Source organism: Squalius cephalus, assembly GCF_949319135.1.
Source record: "Squalius cephalus genome assembly, chromosome: 22".
Classification (NCBI taxonomy): Eukaryota; Metazoa; Chordata; class Actinopteri; order Cypriniformes; family Leuciscidae; genus Squalius; species Squalius cephalus.
In genome coordinates, this window is record NC_137143.1 from 21,281,728 (window position 1) to 21,296,121 (window position 14,394).

The 14,394-nt window shown below is 36.4% G+C and overlaps 1 protein-coding gene across 1 annotated transcript in view; it reads right to left on the reverse strand.

Moving 5' to 3' along the window:
* pik3c2b (phosphatidylinositol-4-phosphate 3-kinase, catalytic subunit type 2 beta) overlaps positions 1 to 14,394 on the reverse strand; it is a 47,135-nt gene that overhangs the window by 13,783 nt on the left and 18,958 nt on the right. The window contains exons 12-17 of the mRNA XM_079857023.1: positions 11,917 to 12,039; positions 11,305 to 11,472; positions 9,763 to 9,874; positions 5,218 to 5,360; positions 791 to 979; positions 173 to 266 (exon numbers count right to left, since the gene is read on the reverse strand). Coding sequence (XP_079713149.1) covers positions 173 to 266; positions 791 to 979; positions 5,218 to 5,360; positions 9,763 to 9,874; positions 11,305 to 11,472; positions 11,917 to 12,039 — 829 coding nt within the window. The remainder of the gene's footprint in view (positions 1 to 172; positions 267 to 790; positions 980 to 5,217; positions 5,361 to 9,762; positions 9,875 to 11,304; positions 11,473 to 11,916; positions 12,040 to 14,394) is intronic.

Genomic DNA, 14,394 nt, shown 5'->3' on the forward strand with positions numbered 1-14,394 from the left:
AGAGAAAAAGTTAGAGCAATTTGTTAGATGGGGAGGGAGAAACCAGAGGTTGAGAGAACAAAAAGGACGGAAGGTAAAAAGAAAGACAGGTAGGATATAAACAGATCAAGGTCAATGAGAAAGGAGGGAATAGAGCATAAAAGGAGGAAGTTGGATACAAGGCCTTTGTTACCTGCACTAACTGAGGAAGGAAGTCCAAAAGCTCAGGATCAGAGATGGAGTCCATCCACTGTACAGCCGTCCGCCTGCACTCCTGATCTGGAAACCTGGTTTAAAGGGGATGTTAAACCAAAAAAAATGAAAAGGTGGTGCAATAAACTGCACTATAAAGCACTACAAAAGTACAGACTATGTATTAACATGAATAAAATAAACTGGATAACTATAATATGACTGATATCTATTGGATAAAATATATACAGGTGCAGTCATTTACAGTCATTATCCAGTCCAAGCTAGTTTAGGTGGTTGATCAGTTGGGCTACCAGCCGATTAGGTTAAAGTTAACCTGGTGAACCATCTTGGTCAACCTATTTGTAGCTGGTAGATCAAACCTGGTGGCTCTTGGTTGAGCCGATTTGATTTAACACTAATACAGCTTTTAAATCATGTCAGTAAATGTCGAAAGATATCTGCGCTCCACATGTGCTCTGCTGGACAAATCTCAAAGGTCAATTCTTCATGGTCTACTCAAATCAGCCCGACTGCCAGCCGCAAGGACAGTCAAGCTCTGCTTAGCCTCCAGCTAAACAACGGAGCAAGCAGTTGCCATGGTTACCATAACACTCACGTGGCATTCAGCAGGCCTAGGGCGTCCAGGTGGTTCATGCATTCCCACTGGCGGAGCAGGGCGTAGATGTCAGGCAGGCATGCCCACTCCCAGCTGGGTGCGCTGGCCAGGACCAGAGGCAGACGACTGGCTTCCGCATGGCAGAAATAACGCTTCTCCCACAACAGGCGCCGGTCCTCCGGAGTCAACCTAGATAAAAGAACCAAACAAGATATTTAGCATGTTTTTATTTTTTTATGAAAACATCATTAAAATGTATTTGTCGGTTTATTCCATGTTAGCACAAACAGTAGACATACTTGCACAGCTGTTAGACACACAACAGCTTAAGTATACTGCAAAAATGACAGTGCTATGCTGGAAGAATTTGTTTCCAGACAAGCAACCATAGTTTACACTTCACTTTTGAAAAAATTCTTACAGACATGCGTTTGAACGGTAGTTTAATTATGAGGGATTTGTTTTTTCTTTTTGTCCCTTTCATAAAAATAAAAAGCACCTCAAAAAGGTTTGCAACCCACCATCTACATGCTATCAGTCAAAAAACATGATTCACCAATCTGATTAAGTTCAAATATGAGCAAACTTCCAATCTAGACAAAGATGCTGCTAATACAGCAATTAAGACAGTAAAGCATCTCCAGGAAGGGATCTCTGCGTGGGCTCTCACTGCAGTAAAGGATAGAAAATAACCACACTGAATCTCTTGGTAATTTATGATGCATGCCTACTTCTACACTGATGTACCAAACCCTGAGGTCCAAGTCTAGAGGTAAACACTCCAAAAGGCTTTAGTTAAAGGTAAACAGATCTATTTTCATGAATAATATTTAAATGCATAGAGGGGACTGAAAACAACTAGCTATAGCCTGTACAAATAATGATCAGCACACAATCCATGCATAAACACCTATATCTATCTGTCTAGGTCCTTCATGATGCTTATCTCATCTCTTGTTGGATGTCATTTGTTAAACATACCCACTTAATCGGCAATGTTTAGCTACCATGTTTTTCTACTTGCTTATGAATTCATGTTGGGGAGTGGCTTCTCCCTCTAGGGATGACAGCCGTAGGGCAGGAACCCCGGATCAAATTACCTCTGTGCCTGCTGGGCCAGTCATCAGACAGCTCAATATACTGGGGGAAGGGTTGTGAATGCTTCATAGAGTCACACTCACACTCTTCAACATGCAAGCATGACTGTCATTAGAAGACTACATATCCCACAATTCACAAGAGGCTTAAGTATTGATTCCTGGCTGCAGCTGCCCAAAGCAACCCTGAGGCCTTTCTGCAAATCAATTGGTAAAGAAAAGGACAACCAAATGGCCATGAACTAATGCTAAATTTAATAAACAGTGTTCCTCCTGGGACAAAAAAACATTGTGCAACAAGACACACATCTATATTTGCACAGTTTCTGAACTGAAGAAGCTGTGGGTTGTGCTTGCCTATTTCAGACATTCCACTATGAGGTTGTTTTGTTGTGAGTGGTTGTCAGGGTGTTCTGAATGTTCTAGCACGTTACTATGCAGTTGCTAAGGTGTTCTGGGTGGTTGTATTTTGTAACAATTTAAGTCTACAAGTTCAAATAAATGCTGCTTTTTTTATTTCCATCTAAAGAATCCTGAAAAATCCGTTTCCACATAAATGTTAAGCAGCACAACTGTTTTCAACATTGATATTAATACAAAACATTTCTTGAGCAGCAAATCAGTATATTAGAATGATTTCTGAAGGATCATGTGACACTGAAGACTGGAGTAATGACGCTGAAAGTTCAGTTTTACTAATCATAGGGATAAATGACATTAAAAGAGAAAACCTTTGTTTTTATTGGAATATTTCACAATACTACTGTTTTTACTGTATTTTTGATCAAATAAATGCAGCCTTGGTGAGCATAAGAGATCTTTAAACATTTTTTTAAACGTCTTACTGACCCCAAACTTAATTTTTTTTTCTTCCTTTTTGCCCCTTTCATCATTCATAAGATGTAAAATCAAAAGTCCAAACACTTACAAAAGGCCACTAAAAAGACGAACAATGAGGTATAATTCATATCTGTACCATAAAGGGTATTTTGAAAATCCCTAACCCAAAAATGAGCATTAGTAATTGGAGCAAACACTTCTAGAATCGATAAACTGCATGAAAAAGTTGAAACATTAACTCTCTGCTAACACAAGTCAGATCATAGAGTTTACACCTGGTTCAAACGCTCAACCTTTGAACCGAGAGCTGGATACAATTTATGACTGAATATTTCCATGCTGGTGTGGCTCCACGTTTTAAACTGTTGCTAAGAGTCGGTCTCTGCAGCAAATGTTTCAGAGCTCCCCAGAGGAAAAACAGCAGAGAGAGAAGGAGAGGAGGAACAGGGCCAGCTGGGGAGGAGATCCACATCAGCTGTCTAAAGCTGACAGTAACAAAGTGAACACTGTAGAGCACCAAGCCCTGCTGAGCACCAGATATGTCCTCATATTCAATCATAGACAACAGAAAAAAACAAAAACAATGCCTGATTCATTAAAACACAATTTTTACATGCATAGTATAAAGACAATTAATTATATATTAATCTATATAATAGAATTAAAATATAATAAATCAATATAATAATAATAATAATAATAATAAAAAATATAATATAACTATATAATATGATTTAAATACACAACCATTAAAAGGTTTGGAGCAGTAAAATTTTTCAATGTTTCTGGAAGATATCTCTTATGCTGCATTAGGGCTGCGTTCATTTATTCAAAAAAATATAATAAAACTAAGATTGTGAAATTTTAATACAATTGAAAAATAACAGTTTTCCCCTTTTAATATTTAAAAATGTTATTTATTCATATGATGGCATAGCTCTAATATGCTGATTTGGTTGATTTAATAAAAACTTCTTGCAAACATTTATGTTAATCTTTTGTTACATTATAAAAATGTATTTACGGTCACTTTTGATCAATTTAATGCATAAAACTATGAACAAAGTATAACATTACTTAAATGCATTTGCCCCAAACATTTAAACTGTATATTATAAACTCATAATAAAATAGAAATTATACTATATACTATTTTAAACATTTGCATAAACTTATATTTAACATACATTTAATTCTCCAATCTTAACAATGTGTGTTTGTTCCATTTCCTGTTCTCCTCACCCTCCCCGCCACCAGGCAACTGTTCTCACATCCAGACCTTTCCAACTCCACATGAACGCCACTATTCCTCCCACGGTCATTTGAACGAAGGGATGAGATGGGGGAAGCAGACAGGGTCAGAGGACAAAAGGAACTAGGCAATGTTGTGTTTAATCCCTCCAGGAAACAAGGAACGATCTGACACCGACTGCTAAAACAGTATTTTTCATTCTTTCTCTTATGTGTCTGATCAGCTCCTCAACATCCCTCTGAGCTTGTGTAACCTCGGTTCCAATGCAGACATGCCACATGAAATCCCTTTTCCGCTCTCAAATGAGCATGTCGCTAAAATATGAATGATGAGTAACGACAGCTGAATCTGAATTTGCATGAGTTGGTTATTTGTGGTTGCAGCTACACTTAAACCATCCTTGTCCAGTACCTTTATAAATGTACATCAATCCACTGCATTCTCTTTTGTAGCAAAAACCTAAGAACCATGAACTTGAGAACCATGAAGCTTTCTTACGTCCTCTTTCACCAAAGGTTTTCAGGGAATGCTAAATCAGAATCAGCCCAATGCAAATAGAAACCTCAATTCAATCTGTGTGTCATATAAAGCAGAAAATATGGACTGAACTGCTTAATATGGATTAGTTTTACAATCTTTTTATGAACTTTTTGAAGCATTAAAGAGGTAGCTACACATAGACTGTCAATTGGAAGGACAGAAATCTCTCAGATTTCATTAAAAAAAAAAAAAAAAAAAAAAAAAAAAAAAAACTCCATTTGTGTTCCGAAGATGAACGAAAGTCTTACCGGTTTGGAACGACATCAGGGTGAGTAAATGACAGTTTTTGGGTGAACTAACCCTTTAATTAAATAGATATTAAGTAGCTGGAGTAAATAACGTGGTGTCCGTCAAACGTGTGTTGTTCTGATATGAGGACATTAGCGGTTTCCTTTTGGTTTGCGAGAGTGATTGACGCTGGCGCAGAGTTCACATTTCCAGCCCAGAATTTGGTGGAAATTCATAGAACGGTTACAGATTGGCTCTGACACCAGCACAGTGTTGGTAGAAAAGGGGCAATATTGTCATAATCCAATAAGAGATACACAGTGTTAGTTAAGGTAAGTATTACAAGGTATATAGAGCGTTTGGGTGCTGTGTTTCCCATTCAAGGAAAAATCTGGAACAATGCAGTAAATAATCATTAGATTAGATCAGGATGCAGCATTTGCTTTAGGATAATCAGAGAGCCAACTCACCAGAAAAGGGACTTCTTGTGCAAGACATCCTGTAGCTGCCTCTGGCTGACCTGGTCCAGGCGCGAGAACTCGTACTGGGGGCTGAACTCTGCAGGAGCGGGGGTGCTGAAGCGTACTTCGAAAGAAGAAGTGGGGAAGTCCACCTGAACAGACAAGGAGAGTTTTGTTGAAAATGAGCCACTGCTTAACAATGGAGGGTGTAAAAGCACCCAGGAGAACGGTCAGATATTAGCCTGAAATGAAAACCGTAATGGCAAAACTACCTCTTTATTTGACTTTTTACAGTATTCCTCAGACAAAACACATAGATATTAGGACTGGGCAAAAAAAGCTAAAATATCAATATTTTTCAGCACTTTGGTTAAACACCAAAAAAAAAAAAAAAAAAAAAGCCCCAATATTCGGAATATCTTCATATTTAAGAGGAACCATCAAACATGACCAATAAGATTCAAAATGTTTAAATGCATGAAATAAAATAATCAAATTTAAAGTAACAGTAAAAATAAAGTTAAAACACTGTGATAAAAGTTACTAACTAAACAATTTATTTGTATTTAAATGCTCTAATATAATTACTTATATATTTTTAGAAAACATTATTAGCGTGCACTGTTTTATGAAAAATATCATGCAGGGACGGTGAACATTTTTGAACGGTGCCAAAAAATTTATTGAAATGAATCATGGAAACATGAGTATGAAGGGATTCACAGAAATGTGTTGAACTAACATATTTTTGCTTCTGGATCTATATAAACAACTTCAAACTTGCAAGACAAAAGTTCTAAACGGTCTATTCTAATGACTAATAGTCCATTGAGATTATCACGATAGTCACAAATGTTGCATAGTCATCAGAAAATTAATGAAAGTATTTCAGGAATATTTGATATATAACAGCCCTAATAGTTACCCATTATATTGTTCATGGAAGGGTTAGGGATAAAGAAAACAAACCGCAAATCACAGGTAAAATTCTCTCCAACTCATGGTTATAAAGATGGGACAAGAGTGAAAGGTTTATGATCCTAAGGAAACCCTAAAGTTCAGTCACGGCTGGCATCAGTTAACAGGAGTGCTGAAAGCAATGACAACCGCACCATGAACAGCTGAGGCCTTCACCTTAAACATGCCAAGCTAAATACCACAAACACTAAATGTTAACAGAATAGATTTAACATACACTGGGTACATGTGGTTGTGGTTTCATTATGTCTTGATTTCAAATCCGTTTTTGTCACTGAGCTTAAGAAAACCATAACAATGAAAAAAGCTTTAAATGATAGGGACTGTGGGTATGTTTTCACACTTCTGTCAGTCCGGGTTGAAATCAGTCCAATTATTATTGCCATATGCTTCTCAGCATCACACTTCATCCATTAGCAGAACAGAACACAGCACAATAATGAATACCCTTCATCCATTTCATGACCTTCGCACCACCCGCTTAAGGCAAGTCTGTTCACTCGGCAGCCATCTTGGTAGCACCCCTGGGCAGCTATTTTCGAATCAGGCAAATAAACTTATTTAGGGCAGACAACGCATTTAACAGTTCGTCAAGATTTTGCTTCAATAATACATTTCAATCAGCAATAAAATCCAAAATGTTACGCATTTACCTTGAATCAGATAACCAAACAAAAAAAACAAAAAAAATGTAGGGGTGCATCAATTTAACTTATTCTGGCAAACACTTAAGTCGAAAATGTTAAGGCGTTATGAAAATTATATACTCTTAAGGCGGCCTTGGCAAACTTCAACAAAGTCTTATTTAATTTTTTTAGAATGTTGTATTAATTTAGCTAAATTAATATAACAATTTAAATAATCATGTAAAATAAAAATAAACTGTTTATTACAATAGAAGTACCAGAGGTACATATCAGCTTCAAAATATCAGGCCTTCAATTATTGTCTTGGACAAAAGGGATCTTGACTTGGAGTCAAAAACCAATATTCTACATAAATTTAAAAAAGCAAAACACTAAAAATCTGCCGATATCAAACGATATTAACAGCAATTTCCCCCCTAAATATTACCACAAGTGGTCTGTCTCTTCCCCCTTATACTGTGTAATACATGCATTGCAGTTTATGCCCATTTATAAACTGTTAGTAGCTTGCAATAATTAATTACTTGTCAAAGTCTTGTCAATTAATAAAGTAGGAAGTGGTTCAGCATGAATATATTGAACCACTAAGAATTTCAAAGAACAGTGTGAATTGAATAGAAAGAATGTGAAAAATGGGGTCAGAGAAGAGCGAGAGAAAAGCATCAGCGGATAGGACAAGGAGAGGAGCTAAGGGGAGCGAGCATACGTTAAGCAGTTTTAACAAGCCCCAGATGTGTCATCAGCCCCAGATGCATCTTGGCTTTGGGGCGGTTTGACGGGGCAGATTGCGAGGACTTACTGAGGGAAATCTGCCACCTCAAATGCACTGAATAACCCCGGCACCTTAATGAGGGGCAGAACCTACTGAATAGGCCCAGGACCAGGCTTCGCTCCCAGTTTAAACTGCACAGCCCACTGCCCTTAGACAAAGCCATGCCATTCGGGCACAAAAGAGCCCTATTGGCACTGCTATGGGCTGGCTTGGCACCCTGAGATTGCAGAAAGAAGAACAGGGATTGTATAGTTGGAGGCCTGTGCGGAGGGTGGGAATTTCAGAGGCCCGGACAGAGTGAAGAGAAAAACTATGCGCACATTATTTACCACACAGATTCAGAACAATACCAGCGGGGAGTGCTGTTTACAGAGAGCGGCGGTGAAATGTCACGTCTGAATGTGTTAGAGGACATTCATGCATGTGGAGGAACTGGTGACTCAAAGGGCCGAGGGTTGTCTGGGATTGACACGTCTCAGGTGTTTGTGATGATTGTCTGTATAAATTGTTTCCTGTACTGCTGAAACTACATTGCCATGTTTTCTGGGATTAGTGTTTTTTTTTTTGGAAAGAAATTCATCTTTTTATTCAGCAAATACGCATTCAATTGATCAAAAGTGACATCTTTTGTAACAATTTAATTGTCTTTACCATTTCAAATAAACACGGTTTTTCAATTCAAACAATATTGAGTAATATAAAGACTGGAGTAATAATGCTGAAAATTCTAAAGTATTAAAATAGAAAACGGTTACTTTAAATTGTAATATTTCACAATATTACTGTATTTTTGATCAAATAAATGAAGACTTTCAAAAACCTAAAACAATTAGTACTGTGAATTTTGACATACTACTTTTGGCAACATTTTTCACCTACTATATAGTAGGGAAGTATGCGATTTCTGATGCAGACTATTTTAATTAATTCCTACATTTCCACTAGCAGACTGGCCTAACCCTATTACTGCCAACGTTATGAATCCTGCAAACTAAGTCTAATTCTTGTGAAGGTTCACGTGTTTGCTTTAGGATGTCAATAACTTATGTAACTTCCTGAAGATGGAAATTCAAAAGGGTGAACATTTTCAAGTATGACATTATCTATATTTAAGTTATTTGCATGTGAATTTAACCATTAAGTGTGTTCAATGATTCTTGATTCATTCTACTTCTGTATTTACTCAGCTTTAGATACAGTAATCTACTTTTCAATGCACCAATTCTGCTCAGGAACCACAATACACTTTGAAAAAAAAAAAAAAAAAAAAAAGCACTTGTTTGAGTGTGTGTGGGGTTTATAGGCCGTGTTAGACTTGCAGAAGCTGGCCTGTTCCAAACACCACATATGGTTTACTGTAGGAGGTGAGTATCAACAGAACTCTAGTACTTAAAGAGCCTGTTTTCATGCCCTCCAATATTACATGCACTAATAAGTAATATGTAAATGGTTATTAACTGTTATATCTTGAATCTATAAATGTTATTTTGCAACAACAAAATCATAAAATGTCTAGTTGTGTTGTCAGACTATTTCCTGAGCATTTCATTTTGCCTGTGGCTATTTAGATGCATATAAAACATCTGTATCCATCTTTCCCCCTCTCTCCCTCTCTGCAGAGCTACCTGACCTACTTTTAGGGCATTTTGCAAGGAGCGGGACAGTTCCTTCCTATATTTCCACTAGCACACTGGCCTGACCCCATTACTGCCAAAGTTACTGAGCCAAGCACAGAATTTACCTTTATTATACTCATTTACATATAATCTAAGCATACATAAGCATGCCTTCAAAAATGTACTGCTCATCAACATCTTAAACCTTAAAGTTGTCCATGCATGTGTCCTCAATAGTTAGCTTTTGTGAGCGTGTATGCATAAATGACCTTTGGAAAAAAATATGAAAATTAGGTGGCGGGTTTGTTTTAAATAGGAAACCTCGTCCTTAAGGTCTGATAAGGGCCTATTTGACACATTGCAACCTCCTGGATAAAGGACAGATCAATCAAAAAAATAGGGGGAGAAAAACTACTGAATGGAAAGGGAGAGTGTTGTGAGTTTGCAGAGAACTTGGTGAGAGAGTTATCTGTAATGAAGCAGGACAAGCAGGAAACCGTTTACTGTATGATTACACATTGAATTGAGAAGAAGGCCAAACCTGAAGGATGACGCTGTCTGGCTGGCTGAAGTTGGGCGTACTGGAACGAGCATTTCCACTGGCGGGGGTTGAAGGCCAGAGACCTAGCAGCTTCCTCCCACACGTCAGAACACTGAGGAAGATGGAAAAATAGGGTGCAGGGTCAGAAAACACCTAACATCCGCTTATGGATGCACAAAACAAGCAACAACAGGATATGGACAAAGATGGAGTATATAAATACATACTTGACCTACCAAGTACATTCTTGTTTATATCTTACAGGCAATGGTAAATATTTTTGCTAGTTATGTTCTATGGATCCTGTAAACAAATCTTTAAGCAAACATGTGAGCCTTCCTAAAAAATAAATAAATTATGCAACGTCAATAACTTATGCAAGTCCGGCTGTTTTTTTTTTTAAACAGTTCAAAATTCCTGAAGAAAAGCACGAAAATGTTCAAGCATGACATGTAGATTAAGTTTAGTTGGACTTGCATGTGACCATATAATGTGGGTTCAATGGGTCTTCAAATTAATTCTACTTCTGTTAAGGGTGTGCATTATCAATTTTTGATAGTGAACTATTAAAATGTGAATGATTAAAATCCACGATCTGCAATTAAAGAAATATAGTATCGTGCTACAGTGCATTCTATCAGTTGCAGTTCTGGCGCCTTCATCCCAACATACATTTACATCACATGTTAACTCAAAGTAGGGGTGGGCGATGGCAAAAATATCTTATGATTTTTTTTTCATGTTGGTTTTACTATTTTGCAAATGACTGAGCATTATAGCCGAACTAATTTACCTATTTTAAAAACAGAGCCTTAGGTAACAAACTATAAAATAAAGAATGGCAGACATTTAGGCCAAAGTGGCAAAGAAAAATCTTTGTCATTTTCTTTGCTATTAAAAATTAAGCACAAAAGATACACATTACACAAATTCACACAAACCAGATACGTGTCTGTTTATTAGATCCGTGCATGAGGTCTTAAAGTGACAGCAGCCTAATAAACCTGCTGCCATTTGTAATTAACAAACAACAAAAGACCAAGAGAATAATTTATAATTTATTCAGTGAAGTCTATGTAGCGTTACTGTATAATTTGTTTGATTATTTCATTCCAGTTGGTGTATTTAACACTAGCATTCAAGTAAGAAATAGAATAGTGCTTTATTTTTTTACATTCCAAAAGAAAAAAAGAAAAGGATATATTTTTGACATAACGCCCACCCCTAACTGCATACTGTTATCTACTTCTAAATACACCATTTCTCAAGAACTGGAATACACACAACAAAAAAAGCACTTTTAGTGTGTGTGGTGTTTGTAGGCCGCGTTAGACTTGCAGAAGTCGGTCTGTTCTGAACACCACAACTGGATTGCTGTAGGAGGTGAGTATCAACAGAACTCTAGTGCTTAAAGAGCCTGTTTTCATGCCCTCCATTATAACATGCACTCATGCAATCATCCTTAATGACAAAAGCACACAAAATGTGACAGTCAGCCAGCAATACATTTAAAAAAAAAAAAAAAAACAGATCCATGCTTACTGTCTAAAGTTGAACAGAGGCATGGTGACCCAGCCCAGAGCTTCAATGCTGCGTTTCTGCTTGCTCTTCTCCTCCGCACTTCCAGGGGGCGGTAGAGGGGTGGCATATAGCATCACAGTCAGCTGTGACTCCCTTGGCAACTGGTTGATCTGGACGGGGAAGCAAACTCTATATATTGAAAAAGATAAATTAATAAATAATGCCAGTCACAACCATGTTTTTGAAATGGCAATGCATTTTCGTAAAAACAATTAGTTTTAGTTTGCTCTAAAACCTAAGAACAAGGTTTTAAACACCTACACCTGGAGTTATAATAGTACATGCACACCTACATACGTGTACCTAAATATATTTACTAGGATGTAGAAAATAAAATAACTGTCTACTGAAATATAACAGAACAATAACAAAACTCTACAATGAAGGGGGCAGAGTACAAAAACAGTCACAGGAAGCGGAGATGGATGAGCTATTTTCAAATTTTACATCTGAAGTACTTGGTAAACAAACTAAGATCTAACGTGTTCAAACATTAGGCCATTTGTTTTTTTAACCTCAAAGAGATTGTATTCATGGGACTGTGTAGCATGTGTGGATTGGCGTCAGGCTCACCTCTGGTCCCACACTACCAGGTGGAAGAGATATTTGCTGACAGACTGTTTACTGGTGTGCTGGGGGGCACATAGTTCCACCCCACCGTGGGTGAGAGAACAGGACAGGAAGAAATTTTCATAGCTGTGGATGTTTGTGAAAGAAAGAGAAAGAGGGTGAGATCAGCAAATGGCATCAAAAATCTAACAGAAGCCAAAAAAAGTGGGCCATTAAATCACCCTTTCCAGAGAGCTGCTAACATAACCACAGTGACCAAATTCAGCTGAACTCAGAAACCAGTTCAGTTCACACCAGATCAGGGTGTGTGATTCATTCTATGGGGTGCCGTTTGTAAAGCGGCTCACGCTGAAAATAACAGCAACATTGTCACATTTAGCTTCAAACAATGTTTAAAAAACTGGTATGAATTTTTGACTGTCTCTTTTTAGCACATTTACAACAATATTTGTCAACTTAGAGATACTTTAAATAGTTAAATCTAAATATTAAATGTTACACCTAAATGTTAATGCTAAATCTAAATGTTAAATCTAAATCTAAATGTTAAATCTAAATCTAAATGTTAAATCTAAATCTAAATGTTAAATCTAAATCTAAATGTTAAATCTAAATCTAAATGTTAAATCTAAATCTAAATCTAAATGTTGAATCTAAATCCGGTTACCGGCATTTTGAATTTGCATATTAGTTAAATATTTAGTTTCACCCGAAACATTTAGATTCAACATTTAGATTTAACATTTAGATTCAACATTTAGATTTAGATTTAGATTTAATATTTAGATTTAATATTTAGATTTAACATTTAGATTTAACATTTAGATTTAACATTTAGATTTAACATTTAGATTTAACATTTAGATTTAGCATTTAGATTTAAGATTTAACATTTAGGTATAACATTTAATATTTAGATTAAACTATTTAAAATATCTCTAAGTTGACAAATATTGTTGTAAATGTGCTAAAAAGTGACCGTCAAAAATTCATACCAGTTTTTTTAAACATCGTTTGAAGCTAAATGTGACAAAATGTTGCTGTTATTTTCAGCGTGAACCGCTTTACAAACGGCGCCCCATATCATTCAGCCTAGTTTTATGAACTAGATCGATAGATTCCTCAATCATTATTTTAAGACCAATCTTTTTAATTCACAAATCAGAAATAGCTACTTCTGTTTTTACAGAAAATCTTGACATTTCAGCCTTCAGACTAAAATGTCATTCTGCTGTAATTTACCTCAGAATTCATGTGGACTATGCTTATGACACACTGATGGTCATTTTTTGAAACTTAAACTTCAGTCCCCTTTCGTTGCAATTGCATGGAAAAGATTGAATTTTTAAAACAATTGCCATTAGCGTTTTCACAGAGGAAAGTCATTTGGATAGTGAATTATGACAGTATTTTTATTGTCAGGTGAACATATCCTTTCAATTTCAAATGAATCATCTCAGCACTGGCTTTAATAACATATATACGGTGTATGATTCAGGTGAGCATGTTTCCATTACTGTGACTTTTGACCATGAGAAATCCGCAAAGTCATAAGTGACTAGCATGACTTTAACTTTATGCTTTACGCAAGTAGGTAGTTAAGATATTAATGCCATGTCTCATGACAAGAGATTGCATGGAGTCGGTTTTTGACCAATTATTAAAGAGTAAAACAAAAACCAAAAACAAGTTGTTATACATGTACATATGACAAATTCAAAAACTTTTGCTGGTAAGATTTTATTAAATAAGTCCTTAGAGATTAATGCAAGTAGATGACAGTTTTATTTAGTAAAGGTTTAGTTCACCTAAAAATGAAAATTGTCATGTACTAACTCTCAAGTTGTTCCAAACCTGTATGAGTTTTACTTCTGCTGAACACAAAGGTGTTATTTTGAAGATTACGGTTAACCAAAAAGTTGATGGACCCAATTGCCTTCCAATATTTTTTTTTATTTTTTTTTTTAGAAGGCAATGGTGCCCCGTCAACTATTTGGTTTCCTACATTCTTCAGTTCAAAATATCTTGTTCAGCAATAGAAATTCATACAGGTTCAGAACAACTTGAGGGTGACCGATAGGCCGCCCAAAAATGAAAAATTCTCTTGAAAAGCAGAGCAGTCCAAAAAGATATGGTAAAGAGAATACACAAAGTTGGATCTTCGCCTTTCAAGACTGACTCATGCATTTCTTCTGAATGTCCTAAATACTGAATGAAGTCTGCTTGATGCTTTAGAAAACAAGCCTTAACCTACAGACTGCTTTTATATTTGGGTTCGCAAGCACAGTTAATGGCTGTGGAAACCTTGCCACCTTTTTCCAACTCCTCTCTCCTAATCCCAACACTATACAATGTTCTCCCACATCATTCAACTTCAATTTAAGCACTTATAGAGACTCCAAAATGGGAAATGAACCGAGACAGATTTAAATAGAAGGAAAAACATTCCCAAGCTAAATGGAATACCAAAGAGGGAAGAAA